This window comes from Myxine glutinosa, unplaced genomic scaffold (genome assembly GCF_964187855.1).
Source record: "Myxine glutinosa unplaced genomic scaffold, kmMyxGlut1.1 SCAFFOLD_3188, whole genome shotgun sequence".
Lineage (NCBI taxonomy): Eukaryota > Metazoa > Chordata > Myxini > Myxiniformes > Myxinidae > Myxine > Myxine glutinosa.
Genome location: NW_027619281.1, coordinates 5614 through 21484, shown reverse-complemented (window position 1 = coordinate 21484; position 15871 = coordinate 5614). Strand labels below are relative to the sequence as shown.

Here is a 15871-nt window from a genome sequence, read left to right as displayed (position 1 = left end):
AACCCCAGAATGTCATCACGGGACCTACAGGTAGCTCTTGCCAATGTTGATGTCAAAGTGCACGAGTCCCCAATTAGAAAGAGGCTGCACAAATTTGATCTACATGGGAGGTGTGCCAGGAGGAAACCTTTGCTGTCCAGAAAGAACATCAGGGCAAGACTAAAGTTTGCCAATGAACACCGAGGCAAAGACCAGCACTTCTGGAACAATGTGCTCTGGACAGATGAGTCAAAGGTAGAGCTATTTGGCCACAGTACCAGAAGACATGTTTGGTGAAAACCAAAGACAGCATTTGACCACAAGAACCTGATACCAACTGTAAAGCACGTTGGTGGAAATATTATGGTTTGGGGCAGCTTTGCTGCATCAGGGCCTGGGCAGCTCACCATCATAGAATCCACTATGAATTTTTCATTGTACCAGAGGGTGCTTGAGGATAATGTGAGGCCATCTGTCGGAAAGTTGAAGCTCAACCGAAGGTGGACCTTGCAACATGACGATGACCCTAAATATACCAGTAAATCCACAAAGGAATGGCTGAAAAGAAAGAAATGGAGGGTTCTGGAATGGCCAAGTCAAAGCCCGGATCTTAATCCCATCGAGATGTTGTGGGGGGATTTGAAACGAGCTGTGCATGCAAGAAACCCCTCAAACATCGCACAGCTGAAAGAATTCTGCATGGAGGAGTGGGCAAAAATTTCTCCCAGTCGATGTCAGAGACTGGTAGACAGTTATAAGAAATGCCTACTTGAGGTTGTTTCTGCCAAAGGGGGCAATACCACCTATTAGAGCCAAGGGTGTACTTACTTTTTCCACATGCGAAATTTGCATTGATGTTTATTTAAATTATACAATGGACTACAAAATGTAAATGTTTCATGATATTTGTTATATTATATCACCTTTATCTATCAATATTGTTGAAATGAAGATCAAATAGCTGTATGTTGAAATATGTTGAAAAAGTCAAAACTTTACATGGGGTGTACTTACTTTTTCACGTGACTGTATTTGCTTTGGGGTGTACTTACTTTTTCACGTGACCGTTTATATATTCTTTATATTTTTTCTATCGTTTTGACTGCCATGTCTTTTTTTTTTTTAATTGATTACATCACTAACAAACTGTTATCGTTTTAGTTTTATCTGAATGTGCCGTTATGCAGGGTTATGGTACCCACCTCATGAACCATCTGAAGGAATACCACATTAAGCATAGCATCCTTCATTTCCTGACCTTTGCTGATGAATATGCTATTGGATACTTCAAGAAACAGGCAAGATGCTGTCATCCCCCACCGCCCGCCCTCCCTCTTCCATCCACCTCTGCTCTGCAAACATCTTTGTTCCCTTTTTCTCGTCATTTTTCTTTCCTTTTCCCAACCCCTTTTGTATTCACATTTATATCCAAACTTCGGTACTTATGCTTGTTCTTATCAGATTTTTCCATACTTTCCTGATACTCAGGGCTTTTCCAAAGACATAAAGCTGCCCAAGAACAAGTACATTGGCTACATCAAAGACTATGAGGGGGCCACGCTAATGGGCTGTGAGCTTAACCCTCGGATCCCCTACACGGAGTTTTCTGTTATCATCAAGAAGCAGAAGGAGGTGAATGCAGACATTTGGGTAGAAGAATGAAAACATTATTTGTTACTTTGTAGATCACAAATAGTGATTAAGACTTTGGACAGCATAAATTGACGATGAGGTACTTGCTTAGCTATTGTGCATTTTGGCATTTTTATATTGTTCCGTCTCGCAGAAACTGTTGTGGAAGATCTTATCCATAGATTGCATGAGGAATATTACGGCCCATAATGATTCTGATTTGAAAGAAGAAAAAAAACTTCCTTTTGCATCAATTTTCTTTTTGTAGATGCCATAACAGATGGTCTGTCCCAAACTTCCCATAAATAAACTTTCAGACTCGTTATTTGATGCACTAATTATAATCCTCCAAAAGTTACTGTTTAAAATTTGGTTTATGAATGGCACACCTTTTATTCCATCATGATACTTTTTTTGGAAGATCATGCATTATGAATAATAATTATTCGAATTTATGAAAGAATCACATCTATATCGACATTGTTTTGGGAAATGGTCAGGGAAAGGTGTGTGTCGAGAAATGTGTCAACATTATACGGAACCAATAATGTCAGATTATGAGCAACAAACTGTTGCTAAATCGTGTTGAAACTGAATGTGAAATGCACGTAAGCACTAAATTGTTGAAGTGTTCTTAAGTTGTGCAACCTGGTTGGATTCCCAGATCATTAAGAAGCTGATTGAGCGCAAGCAGGCCCAAATGAGCAAAGTGTACCCCGGGCTCACATGCTTCAAGGAAGGTGTACGACAGATTCCCATTGAAAGCATTCCTGGAATCCGTAAGTTGTTGACTTTTGGTGGTGAAATGTAGTTTAAGCAGATCTCCATTCCGTGTGCAGCATGTGGCTAAGTGTTTGCTTCATTGCCGGGAGTGTGGCTGTGCCCTCTTAGTTAAAGGAGTCATTTGGGATTTTTTTTTTCAGGGTACTGGCAATAACTCACCTCGTCTTCATGAAAGATACCTTGTGATTTTTAACTTTCACCAATGTTCATGTTCATGTTCACAAAAAAAATGGTTGCAGTTGGGAAGATCCATATTAATATCTGAAGGAACCACCAAATAGTATAGTGAGTAAGCAGCCAAGTATTCTTTGCACGTGACATAATTTGATCATATTTAATCGAAAATTTAAATACTGTACATAAAAATAAAAGCAGCCCAGTTTCCCCATCCATAAAGCTTTATTCTACTGACTTTGTGCTGTTGTCTTGAGGAAGTTTAGTCATTCAAACTCTTGGGTCTCACTATGAGCCACAATCTTTCTTGGGCAAACCACATTTCAAAACTGGTCTCCAAAGCCAACCACCATCTGGGCATCCTCTGTCATACAAGGTCCTTCCTTGACACACCTGAACTCCGATCCACCTACAAGGCCTTCATCCACAGCTTGATGGAGTACTGCACTTTCCTATGGGCTGGCTCCCCTGCCTCACATCTTGCTCAGCTTGATGCTGTGGAAACCAAGGCCTTCAAGATCATTGGAATCTCCTTCAATGAAGCTGAATCTATAGGTCTGTCACTTTGCCATCACAGATAGGTCAGTGGTCTCTCCATCTTCTACCGCCTCCTTTCTGGTCTTTCACTGCTCTTTCCGTGCTTTGTCCCACCCCACAGGTTTCTGCTGGACTCACACGGTCCACCATCAACCCTCTTTGGTGAAACTACCTATATCCAGAATCACTGCTCACCTCCACCCATTTGTTCCTCTTTTTCCCCACCGATGGAACCAACTTCCATATCCTCTTCTATCTCATTATTTCCTGCAGGTCTTCCAAGACAGCTGTTCACCACCATCTAAGATCGTCTCCAATCCAAAACCATGACCATTTCTGCCATTGTTAACCCTCACCCACCTCACCCCAATCCCTCCTAATTTTCCACTTTTTCCTCCTTGGAGTTGCTTGACAGTTGTTGTCACACACTGAGGAACCATCCTTTCGCCTACTCGACGGCGTAGAAAAACCCTGCGTGATGAACCAAAGATTTCAAATTTTGATTCATCAGTCCATAAGTCCTTCTTCCAGTCTTCAGTAGTCCACTGGTGGTGCTTCCTGGCCCAGGCAAGCCTCCTTTTCTTATTTTGCCATCTTAGCAATGGCTTTCTTACTGCCACTCGACCTGTCAAACCTGCAGCTCGAAGTCTTCTCTTCACAGTTGAAACTGAGACTTGCTTACTTCGACCAGTGTTAAGCTGTGCTTGAAGCTGTTGTCCTGTGAGCCGCCTATCACGCAAGCAGTTGACTTTCAGAAACTTGTCTTCTGATTCTGTTGTGGCTTTGGGTCTGCCAGACCTCTTCTTGTCAGAGTTTCCTCCAGTTTTCAAGTGCCTTTTGATAGTGTTGGAAACTGTACTCACTGACACCTTGGCTTTCTTTGCAATTGCTCTAAAGGAAAGACCTACAATATATGTCAAAACTAATTTTGAGGACAAGAACAAGATGGTAGGCTTCAAATCATGGAATGGCCAGCACAGTCTCCAGACTTAAACCCCATCGAGCTGGTTTGGGATGAACTGGACAGAAGGGTGAAAGTAAAGCAACCAACAAGTGCAACACATTTGTGGGAACTTCTGCAACGGTGTTGGGAAGAAATTCCCGAACAATATTTGATTTCCATTGCAGAAAGAATGCCACGAGTGTGTTCGGCGGTTATATCTGCAAAAGGTGGTTACTTTGCTGAGTCAAAAATTTAAATTAAATTTTGTTAAACAAAATGATTCTATAATTTCTATTTTTATCTCCAATTGCTTATTTGTTCTTTGCTTAATTTCAGAGTACATTGAGACACAAAACTGCGTAAATTTCAATAAAAACTGGAAAAATTGAGGTGTTCTAAAACTTTTCACCGGTAGTGTGTATATATATGTACAGTCACGTGAAAAAGTAAGTACACCTCAGAGAGCTATGTAAAGTTTTGACTTTTTCAACATATTTCAACATACAGCTATTTGATCTTCATTTCAACAATATTGATAGATAAAGGTGATATAATATAACAAATATCATGAAACATTTACATTTTGTAGTCCATTGTATAATTTAAATAAACATAAATGCAAATTTCGCATGTGGAAAAAGTAAGTACACCCTTGGCTCTAATAGGTGGTATTTCCCCCTTTGGCAGAAACAACCTCAAGTAGGCGTTTCTTATAACTGTCTAACAGTCTCTGACATCGACTGGGAGAAATTTTTGCCCACTCCTCCATGCAGAAATCTTTCAGCTGTGCGATGTTTGAGGGGTTTCTTGCATGCACAGCTCGTTTCAAATCCCCCCACAACATCTCGATGGGATTTAGATCCGGGCTTTGACTTGGCCATTCCAGAACCCTCCATTTCTTTCTTTTCATCCATTCCTTGGTGGCTTTACTGGTATGTTTAGGGTCATTGTCATGTTGCAAGGTCCACCCTCAGTTGAGCTTCAACTTTCTGACAGATGGCCTCACATTATCCTCAAGCACCCTCTGGTGCAATGAAGAATTCATGGTGGATTCTATGATGGTGAGCTGCCCAGGCCCTAATGCAGCAAAGCTGCCCCAAACCATAATATACACAAAGAATTAAGTTAAGCACCCCCCCCCCCCCGTTTTTTTACAACCTCGCACATTACAAGTTTGTTGTCGTCAAAACAGTGTAATATACCCATGATATTGCTATATTTTCTGGAGAAGTGATATTATGGTCACATAAAAACATAACAATCATGCCGTTTTCAATATTTTATTCTGAATAATTTAAGGTGAAATTTTTTGGGAATTTTAGGCATATTTTCACCTCAATTTAAGTATGGAGCTATAGGTCCATCACGGACAGTGTGGATGACGTTTATGTTTTCTAACGTACAGTCATTGTTCTGAGAAGACCTCTAGCGATCTTTGCGTCAATAACGTGTGTAGGACCCACGTGATCGGATCACTGACTCAACCCTACGTCTCATAGACCCTGTAAGCCGTCGTATGCGTTGCTGTGGCAGGTTGTTCCATTCCCGATGTAATGCACGTTCCAATTCATCCAGATTGGCTATTGGAGGGACCATCTTCGCAACCTTAGAATATATGCCAATGTATACATATACACAAAGAATATATATTAGGGGGTGCTTAACTTAATTCTTTGTGTAGGGGTGCTTAACTTAATTCTTTGTGTATATTTCCACCATCATGCTTTACAGTTGGTATCAGGTTGTTCTGGTCAAATGCTGTCTTTGGTTTTCGCCAAACATGTCTTCAGGTACTGTGGCCAAATAGTTCTACCTTTGACCCATCTGTCCAGAGCACGTTGTTCCAGAAGTGCTGGTCTTTGCCTCGGGTTCATTGGCAAACTTTAGTCTTGCCCTGATTTTCTTTCTGGACAGCAAAGGTTTCCTCCTGGCACACCTCCCATGTAGATCAAATTTGTGCAGCCTCTTTTTAATGGTAGACTCATGCACTTTAACATCAACAGTGGCAAGAGCTACCTGTACGTCCCGTGATGACATTGTGGGATTCTTAGAGACTTATTTTAGCATCTTGCGGCGTGCTCTCGGGCTGAACTTGCTTGGGCGGCCTGGCCTGAAGAAGTTGGCAGTTGTTTGGCATCTTTTCCACTTGTAGATGATCTTGCGGACAGTCGAATGATTGATTTCAAATTGTTTGGAGATCTTTTTAAATCCATTCCCAGACTCGTAGGCATCTATAACCTTCTTTCTGAAGGCCCCAGAGAGCTCTTTTGATCTAGGCATGGTGACGCCGCACACTTCAACAACAAAGAGCACACCAAACTAAATGTTTGAGGTTTAAATAAGACAGGTTCCTCCAAGATCCTCTCTAACGATGATCTAATCATTTGCACCTGAGACGGTGCACCTGATTCTAATTTTAGGTATTTGAAGTAGTGATAAATGTAGGGGTGTACTTACTTTTTCCAAATGCGAAATTTGCATTTATGTTCATTTAAATTATACAATGGACTACAAAATGTAAATGTTTCATGATATTTGTTATATTATATCACCTTTATCTGTCAATATTGTTGAAATGAAGATCAAATAGCTGTATGTTGAAATATGTTGAAAAAGTCCAAACTTTACATGGGGTGTACTTACTTTTTCACGTGACTGTGTATATATATATATATATATATATATATATATATATATATATATGTATATATATATATATATATTTGCCTTATTTGAACAACAACAATTACGTCTGCATTATAGCATTCCTGTTGAACTATCGTCTATTTCCATGTAATCGAGCCAGAAACTGGATGAATAACTTTGTATGAATCAACTCCCTTTTATTTTGAGGAAGATTGCCGAGCCATTATCGGCCGCTAACCATGATTATATCAGCTTATTTTGTTGTTGTAGTTGTCCTAGACATGTGTCTCACTGTAAGGCTCTTTAAGGGTTTGCAAATGATTTGGGATGAAAAATACATCACTGGTTGGAGAGTTTATTTCTTCAAATGTGCTGTACAAAAGTTTTTGTTTCACTGCCATTTTAAATGTATTCGATAATATTGTTGGAGCTGGCCTTGCTGTTGTTTGATTCCTTTTCAGGTGAGACGGGTTGGAAACCCAGCACAAAAGATAAAGGGTAAGATGTTCCACTTGCTTTGATGATGAACAGAATTTGCTTCTGGCAATCCTGATGAATACCTTGCTTTGGCTGTTTCCTATGTTTCCCCCAAAACACAACGGCACTACTTTGTTTTGAGCATTCGGTGAATTGTTATTGTCAGCCTTAGCATGGAGCACACATGTTTTACTGTGAACTTCGTGAGAAATGCTGGAAAATGTATCATTCCTTGGATTTCTTTGAATGTAATGCTGTGTACTGATTCTCCCAAAACCTGGTAGCCTGCTTCGTATTGACAATGTTCATGTTCTGGAGGTGCAGTTGAGGCCAAAGTGCATTTGGTTGTTGAACAATTGTGTACCGTAAACATTTCGTGCCGGATTTACGAGAGAGGACTGCTTCTAGCTTGGGTTTGATACTGCTTGCAAAATATACTGAGTTTCATTTGGAAGTTGCAAATTCTACCAGGCCAAATTTAGATTGTTTATTTTATTTTATGTGCAGTTTATTGTATACACAAAGAATTAAGTTAAGCACCCCCCCCCCGTTTTTGTACAACCTCGCACATTACAGGTTTGTTGTCGTCAAAACAGTGTAATATACCCATGATATTGCTATATTTTCTGGAGAAGTGATATTATGGTCACATAAAAACATAACAATCATGCCGTTTTCAATATTTTATTCTGAATAATTTAAGGTGAAATTTTTTGGGAATTTTAGGCATATTTTCACCTCAATTTAAGTATGGAGCTATAGGTCCATCACGGACAGTGCGGATGACGTGTATGTTTTCTAACGTACAGTCATTGTTCTGAGAAGACCTCTAGCGATCTTTGCGTCAATAACGTGTGTAGGACCCACGTGATCGGATCACTGACTCAACCCTACGTCTCATAGACCCTGTAAGCCGTCGTATGCGTTGCTGTGGCAGGTTGAACCCCCTCGAGCACGTTTGGGACATGTTGGGACGACAAATTGCGAAGATGGTCCCTCCAATAGCCAATCTGGATGAATTGGAACGTGCATTACATCGGGAATGGAACAACCTGCCACAGCAACGCATACGACGGCTTATAGGGTCTATGAGACGTAGGGTTGAGTCAGTGATCCGATCACGTGGGTCCTACACACGTTATTGACGCAAAGATCGCTAGAGGTCTTCTCAGAACAATGACTGTACGTTAGAAAACATAAACGTCATCCACACTGTCCGTGATGGACCTATAGCTCCATACTTAAATTGAGGTGAAAATATGCCTAAAATTCCCAAAAAATTTCACCTTAAATTATTCAGAATAAAATATTGAAAACGGCATGATTGTTATGTTTTTATGTGACCATAATATCACTTCTCCAGAAAATATAGCAATATCATGGGTATATTACACTGTTTTGACGACAACAAACCTGTAATGTGCGAGGTTGTAAATAAACGGGGGGGGGGTGCTTAACTTAATTCTTTGTGTATATTTGACAATTAGCTGCATGTAGAATAAAGTATTCATCATGTATGTTTTATTTTGTACACATGTGGGGAACCAGGGCTGGCAAGATGGCCTAGAGGTACGCACTCTCACCTCTAAGCTGTCTAGCCTGGGTTTGAATCCCGACCCAGCTATAAACTATCATCCTGGTGTTTCACAGGCAGAGTGATTCATCATTGTGTGTGCCATCCCTCGGATGGACGTTAAAGGTCCACAGACATGGAATCTCACTCAAAATGCATTTGATGTCATCCAAATGAGTCTTTTTATGGTGAATTCAAATATGGCATTGATTTTTTGTTATATTCACTCTGAAACATTAAAAATGAAATAAAACCGAACCACTTGGGAACGCCCCTAAAAATTCTGCCCCATACCTCAAAGCCGATGACGTAATCCATGTGACGTCACCTCCAGTACGCAGCTCGCTCGCAAGCATGCTCACGTGCATTTGCTTGATACAAATCAAACACTTATTTTAACTCCGATTTACATTCTGTTTCCACTTTTAGTGAGAAGTAGGGGTCTGTGCAACCATTCATAAACTTTATTTGGTGCAAATCGGATAATTTTTAGCCGAGTTACCTCAGACCATGAGTTGTTAATTATTTAATTCACCCATAGTTGAATATGTGCAGGCGACTCCACGGAGCGACCTTGCGAGCTTGTTTTAACTCCAATTTGCATTCTGTTTCCACTTTTAGTGAGAAGTAGGGGTCTGTGCAACCATTCATAAACTTTATTTGGTGCAAATCGGATAATTTTTAGCCGAGTTACCTCAGACCGTGAGTTGTTATTTATACAGGGCATTATTTTTCACTTTGTAGTGAAAACACTCAGGGAGGTGTGACGATTTTCAGAAAACTCGTATACAGTTATTTTTAGTCGAATTTCAATTTTTATTTTTTTTAAAGACTACATATATAATGCCATGTAATACACTGTAACAAAGACATTTAAAAAATGTAATTCATGTTTGAAAAATGACATCATCTAAATGGCGGCCGTTCTTGTCCAAGCATTCTTGCAGATGCGCGGAAAAGTTCCAGCATTTCTCAGCACAGCAGCATCCCTCAGCAGTTCCAGCATTCTTTCTGCGAACGTAGACCGCCGTACGAAATCATTCTGCTGCAGTTCTTGAACCACCATGATTTTGTACGCGTGATAATGAAGGTCCAAGTGCAAAATTCGACGAACTGATCTGTCTGACATCCGTAGAGCGTGAGTGTGCCGTACCGCTGACCGACGAGGGCTGGCCTCCACAGCTTGTCGAACCCTTTCGATGTTTTCCGGGGTCCTAATGGTTCGATCACCTCCCCGAGCTGCTCCCGGCCTCACAGATCCAGTTGTCCTGAAGTTTTTTACCCACTTCAATATTGTGTTTCGAGACGGAACGGCGCCACGTCAACCAACATTGAAGTGAGTATGAAATCTGCGCTGTGTAAGCACCACCGAACTACCCGTTTGAATAAACATCTCAACAACAAAGACGCGATGTTCAATCGTCCACAGCTCCATGGCTACTGAAATGGCGCCGAACAACGAGTAACCAACAGCCATCACGCATGCGCTAAACCCCCCACTTGCATTGTTATACCCAATTCAGACATGAATTACATTTTAAAAATGTCTTTGTTACAGTGTATTAAATGGCATTATTATATGTGTAGTCTTTAAAAATAACAAAAATTGAAATTCGACTAAAAATAACTGTGTACGAGTTTTCTGAAAATCGTCACACCTCCCAGCCGGACCCTGTATAATTCCCACATAGTTGAATATGTGCAGGCCGCTCCACGGAGCGACCTTGCGAGGTTATCAACGAGGCGAGGCATGACACACATGTGTCTCAGCATACCTCAGATCAAGATCAAGCAAATCAAAAGTAGAGTACGTACAAATTATACGGAACGGATCGTGGGCCGAAGCATAGCGAATCGAGATGGCATGGACTTCGTTCTGGAGGTGACGTCACCGGTCACGTGACCTGCGGTTCGCTGAACTCCACTTTTTTGAGGGGCGGGGCATTGCAAGTTGTGAAAAACACTACAAATGTTCAGAATATTGGTCTAATTATCCCATTGTTGATTTAAAAAAAAGAAACATGGGTGATTTCTTCACTAGGAAGGTCAAGTTAATATATAAATAACCAGAAACTTTTGAATTACATGGGACCTTTAAACTGGGCTTGCCTTCTGCCGGCGGCATTAATTTGTGGACGTTAAAGATCCCACGGTGTCCTTCGTTAAGAGTAGGCGATCTGTTGCCGGCACCCTCAACAAATTCCAAATTCTTGCCCTGACTTCCCAAGCCGGAGTGGCCACCCGACCCGGATTGTAAACTCATAACTGCTTCAGCAGCACCAAAGATCTGCGTAGAGAATGGTACATTATATTGATGAAGATGGGAAAACAACCGTTTTTATTTTTAATATGACAACTTTCGGATAGAAATGTTCTGCTGAGAACTGAGCAGTTGCTAACATTTGGAATGGATTCTCATGGGTGGTTTCAAACATGGCATTGCCAGCTACAAATTTGGCTTTAAAAGTCTGCTTAAAGTTGTAAAACAGTTTTGTTTTATTCAACAGGAAAGATCTCAAAGATGCGGAGCAATTTACGAGCACTCTCAAAAGTATCCTGCAGCAAGTAAAGGTACCGATGGAAAGGCGCATGATTACCGGAGCATGGTTACAGTATTTTGGGCAATCATTCGTGAAATCCACTGGAGTCTTGATGAGATGATTACTCAATAAGAAATATGTGATAAGCTGAATTGTGCAGAATGTCACATTCCCATCCCCCATTTGTGTATCCTTCATTGGTATTCACCTGCCTTTTGTCTAATCAGTACATGTGGATAGACTCATGGTTTGTGTGTATGAGCTATAATGTGCTTCGTTGTTCATTTGACCAATTGTTGTTTCTTTGTATTCAGCCTGTGGCTGCTAGTTTGCATCGTTTTTCTGTAAGTGTGTTTGTGCCGCTGCTGCAGTGCCCCAATTACCAGTGAGCTGGTACTCAATTTCCCGACCTCGGAAGGATGACAGGCTGAGTCAACCCCCCTGGCGTTAATTCAACGATAGACCGGGATTCGAACTGTTGAAAAAATGGGTGAACTTCTTATGAAGAGATTTCTCAAGATGAGAATCAAGAAGACGTCACCACAGTTCCACTGAGATTTATTCAATCAACGTATGGAGAGAAGCCAAACACTATATGGTTATACACAAACTACATACACAAAACACACACAAACGACGCGTCGTCCAGTCAAAGGAATTCTCTGCCCAAGCCTTGCAGTCTTCCTGTTAAATAGAAAATCATACTCTCTGATCTTCCACAGTTGGAATTTCAGGGTCATTTACGAAAGCTCATTCAAGTCTTGACACTCAAGTCAGAACCCTCGTGCCACTGCCATCTGTTTGTCATAATGGAGCGACTCAAAAGTTGATAAAGGTCAATCCTTTGACCTGTTCCGGCTCCCTAATGGAGTGCTGAACACCGACCCCATTCTTTATCCACATTCTTGCCTCTGGATCTTTCACAGAGGTGACAAAGGTTAACTCACAGATGTCCACTAGTTATTCGATCTTGGTTCCACGCACATTCCTTTGCACGCTTTGAGAACCCTTTTTACAAGATTCACATCGAAATACAATTAACTGTTTTTGGCAATAAATTGTCCCAAGACATATCAAATATATATATACATATAATTCCACATTCCCTCATTTTTTTCCTGTTCATATTAAACCATTAATCTAAAGACCAATTGCAAAATACTCAAATTACAACAATTTGGTAATCCTATTTTCAATACTGAAGGCATACACCGTCATCCTGGAAGAATCTGATCAAAAAACATTTCTTTGTTCGTTGACTCTTTCCATGTTGATAATTCAGTTCATTTCATTTGCATCATAAATATCTCTGCAAACATACTTCACCTTTACCAATGCACAACAATTTCAGTTCACCATTTTCTAAATAATAATGTCCACATAATTCCATATAAAACATCTGCAACATTTGGCAATTATTCTTCCAAAATGTGTTTTGCTGTAGAACAAATGTTGAACTTCTGTTTGAAAAGAAGAGGCTGATCACTTGTGTTTGAAAATCAAGTATGAAACATTTTCTTCTGATGTCTTCATCGCACCTACACTATTTTTCGTAGGGTTTCCGCTGTTGTGATAGCTGGGCAGAATCATAAACTGACCCTGCTCTGCAAGTAGCATCCTTGCCACTCTTGCCGTGAGCCATAGTAGTTATTGAACAAGGCCTTCGTCCAGTTGTAGTCGACTTGCCTCCTCACTCATCATGAGCGTGGAGCAGGTGTTGATGTGATGTTGGTTGACCGGCAAGATGTGGAACAGAGATGACAGATGCATCCACAGCGATGTTAGGACCATGGTGTTCAAGTTATCCATGGCCCATGCCAGGGGCAACCAACAGAATAATGGAGGCCCGTTGTAGGGGAAGAAGCACAGCCGTCCACTTACAGCTCCACGCTGGTTCCCCGGAAGTTGGTGGAGCAATGACACAAGTCACCACATCCAGTAGAAGTTGCAGGTAAGATGTTGTCGTCCCACAATTGCTGACGTGATGAATGTTCCAGACACTTGAACAGAAGCAAGTGATCGCCTTTCTTCCATGCGTTGCAATGTGATCCAGGCAAATGGTCACATTAATTTCCCTTGGTGAAGGTAAGCATCCATTTCCAATCTTGCAAAGGAAAATGACTATCATTCTTTGAGAAGGAGGGTGTATGCCAAGATTAACTTCATTTTTAGCCACAAATTTTCTTTCCCGAACTTCTTCCCAATGCCGTTATCACTCCATTTGAGATGTGATCTGGTCTTATCCTTTACTCAGCCACATCTGAATCTGCTTTCAACACACTCTGAATCAGATAGGGTACATCTTAACATGAAATTACCATGTTTTAACTAATCATGTATATCTTATAACAGCTTCACATTTAACAATTTGCTGTTTTCCTCAAAACATTCAAAAGGTTATATTCATTTATATGCTTCTCACGGATAATATCCAAATCAGGTATGTATTTTCACTACTAAATTAAGAATAGCATTTAAAGTTGCTTTCAGGTTAATATACAGACTTGGCATTTAATATGGAATATTATTTTTGTGGGGGTGAACTTACTTTTCAAGATGACTTAGAACCAAAAGTTCATTGGAATTATGTTGAAATTATTCTAGATTTTGTTAATGTGACCTTTAAAAGAAACAAAAACCACATTTGACATTTCGAAGCAAATAAATTGATCCTTGAAAGTGATGTAAACTGATATCGAACTCAATTCATGGACAGTACTGTGTTAAACTTCTGTGCGTTTTCCAGAAGTATCTCTTTATTTTGCACATGAGCCAAAAAATTTTTTAAACAAAAACAAAAGTTAAATTACGACTGGGATTACGGACAGTAAAATTACAGTTCAGTACTTCGTGTAACCCCCACGAGCATTCAGGAGAGCACGTACACGTTGAGGCATGCTGTTCAAGTTGTCGATTTGACACGTTAATTCTGCCCACAAGTTCTCTATCGGATTCATATCCGGGGACATGGCAGGCCACTCCATATGCTCTACACCACGGTCAGCAAGAAAGTGTTGGATCATGCGAGCACGATGAGGCCGTGCATTGTCATCTTGAAAGACAAAGTTTCCTCGAAAGGCTGCATGAACAAATTGAAGCAATGTTTCTTCCAGAATGGCCTGTGCTTGAACTGGTTCAGGTTTCCATTCAGAACAGCCAGGTCAGTTTTGCCCCCTGCATGAAAAGCAGCCCAAACGGTCACCCCACCACCTCCAGCTTGGACTCTTGGCACTATACAATCTTCGTTGTAGGCTTCATGCACTTGTCTGCGCACTCGGACGTGGCCATATTGACGATAGACCAGAAATCTAGACTTGTCACTGAAGATCACGTGATTCCAGTGTCCTGGCTGCCATTGACGGTGCTCTCTGGCCCACTGCAATCGGCGCTGGCGGTGTTGTCTGGTCAGACATGGCTTTCTCAGGGGACGCCTGGCACGATAGCCTGCTTGAACTAGTCGTTGGTTGACTAGCCTTCTGGATACAGGCACATTTGTCAGTTGCTGCCACTCAGACATAAGCCGATTAGCTGACTTGGTACGGCCATTGCGGACTAACCGGTGCAGCTGGCGATCATCCCTCCTTGTGATTCTGCGGGGACGTCTTGACCTCGGTATTGGAGTAGGGACACCCCTCTGAGCATTTCGTTTCAGGATCTTTGACACCTGACCTTGAGTGATGCCATACTGCCGAGCAATAGCACGGTTTCATGCCGGAATTTCGTAAAGCCACCACTAAATGACAAACAGCATTGTCGAGTTGACGGACCATCTCCAGGGGAAGCGGCAATAACTTTTGTAGATGTGCAGCAGTTGTTTTTCACTAATACAGAACGCAACAACCCTTATATACCCGATTGTGAAGCCAATCGTCAAATGTACCTGTCTGTACATTTTGTCACGCCACCTGTGATATAATCCTGTTATTGACTTCTTGCTGCGACAGACAATCAGTGACATGGTTCTTTTAACAAAGAAATCACTGAAGCGTAAAAGAAACTCACCAGATTGATATACCGAGTTCAGAAAGTAAACCCAAGTCAAGAAAGAAAAAAAATTCCATATTAAATGCCAAGTCTGTAGTTTGAAAAATTTAACTCATGCAGTTTTTTTTTTAAACACTATTCACAGGGAAAGAAATACATTAATAATGAGTACATATGATTAAAATCACAAACAGGAATATCTAATTCTCAACAAACTTTGCAAACAAACAAACTATGCATAATGTATTAATCATCATAGCTTCTCCTTAGTTTTTTATTTATTTTTATTTTAAATGAGTAATTAGTTCTATAGTGTTTACTACTAGTATGTGATCTGCAAATGGCGATTACACACAGGGAATTTACCATTAATCCCTAACTAATCTTACTATAATTCACCAAATGTCCGTCTGTCTGTTCGAAGGTACCGTAAAAACTGCCGGACTGATCGCAAAAATATTTTGGGTGGGTAATCCTGGGACCCCTGGGAGTAAAATAGGCTATTTAGTTTACCCAATTTAAGCTTTGGTCTCCAGCATTCTCAGGTTTGGACTCCTGCATAACATTCGCGTTCGCATAACGTTCATTGTGACGACGTTCTCA

The 15871-nt window shown here is 40.8% G+C and overlaps 1 protein-coding gene across 1 annotated transcript in view; it reads left to right on the top strand.

The window, feature by feature from the left end:
- Nucleotides 1-14070, top strand: part of LOC137437082 (histone acetyltransferase KAT2B-like) — a gene marked incomplete at its 5' end in the record, with an annotated part of 39690 nt that extends 25620 nt beyond the window's left edge. The window contains 5 exons of the mRNA XM_078769579.1: nucleotides 1167-1277; nucleotides 1468-1611; nucleotides 2276-2390; nucleotides 7156-7192; nucleotides 11252-14070. Of these exons, the coding sequence (XP_078625705.1) occupies nucleotides 1167-1277; nucleotides 1468-1611; nucleotides 2276-2390; nucleotides 7156-7192; nucleotides 11252-11405 (561 nt within the window). The remainder of the gene's footprint in view (nucleotides 1-1166; nucleotides 1278-1467; nucleotides 1612-2275; nucleotides 2391-7155; nucleotides 7193-11251) is intronic.
- Between the last annotated feature and the right edge of the window lie 1801 nt (nucleotides 14071-15871).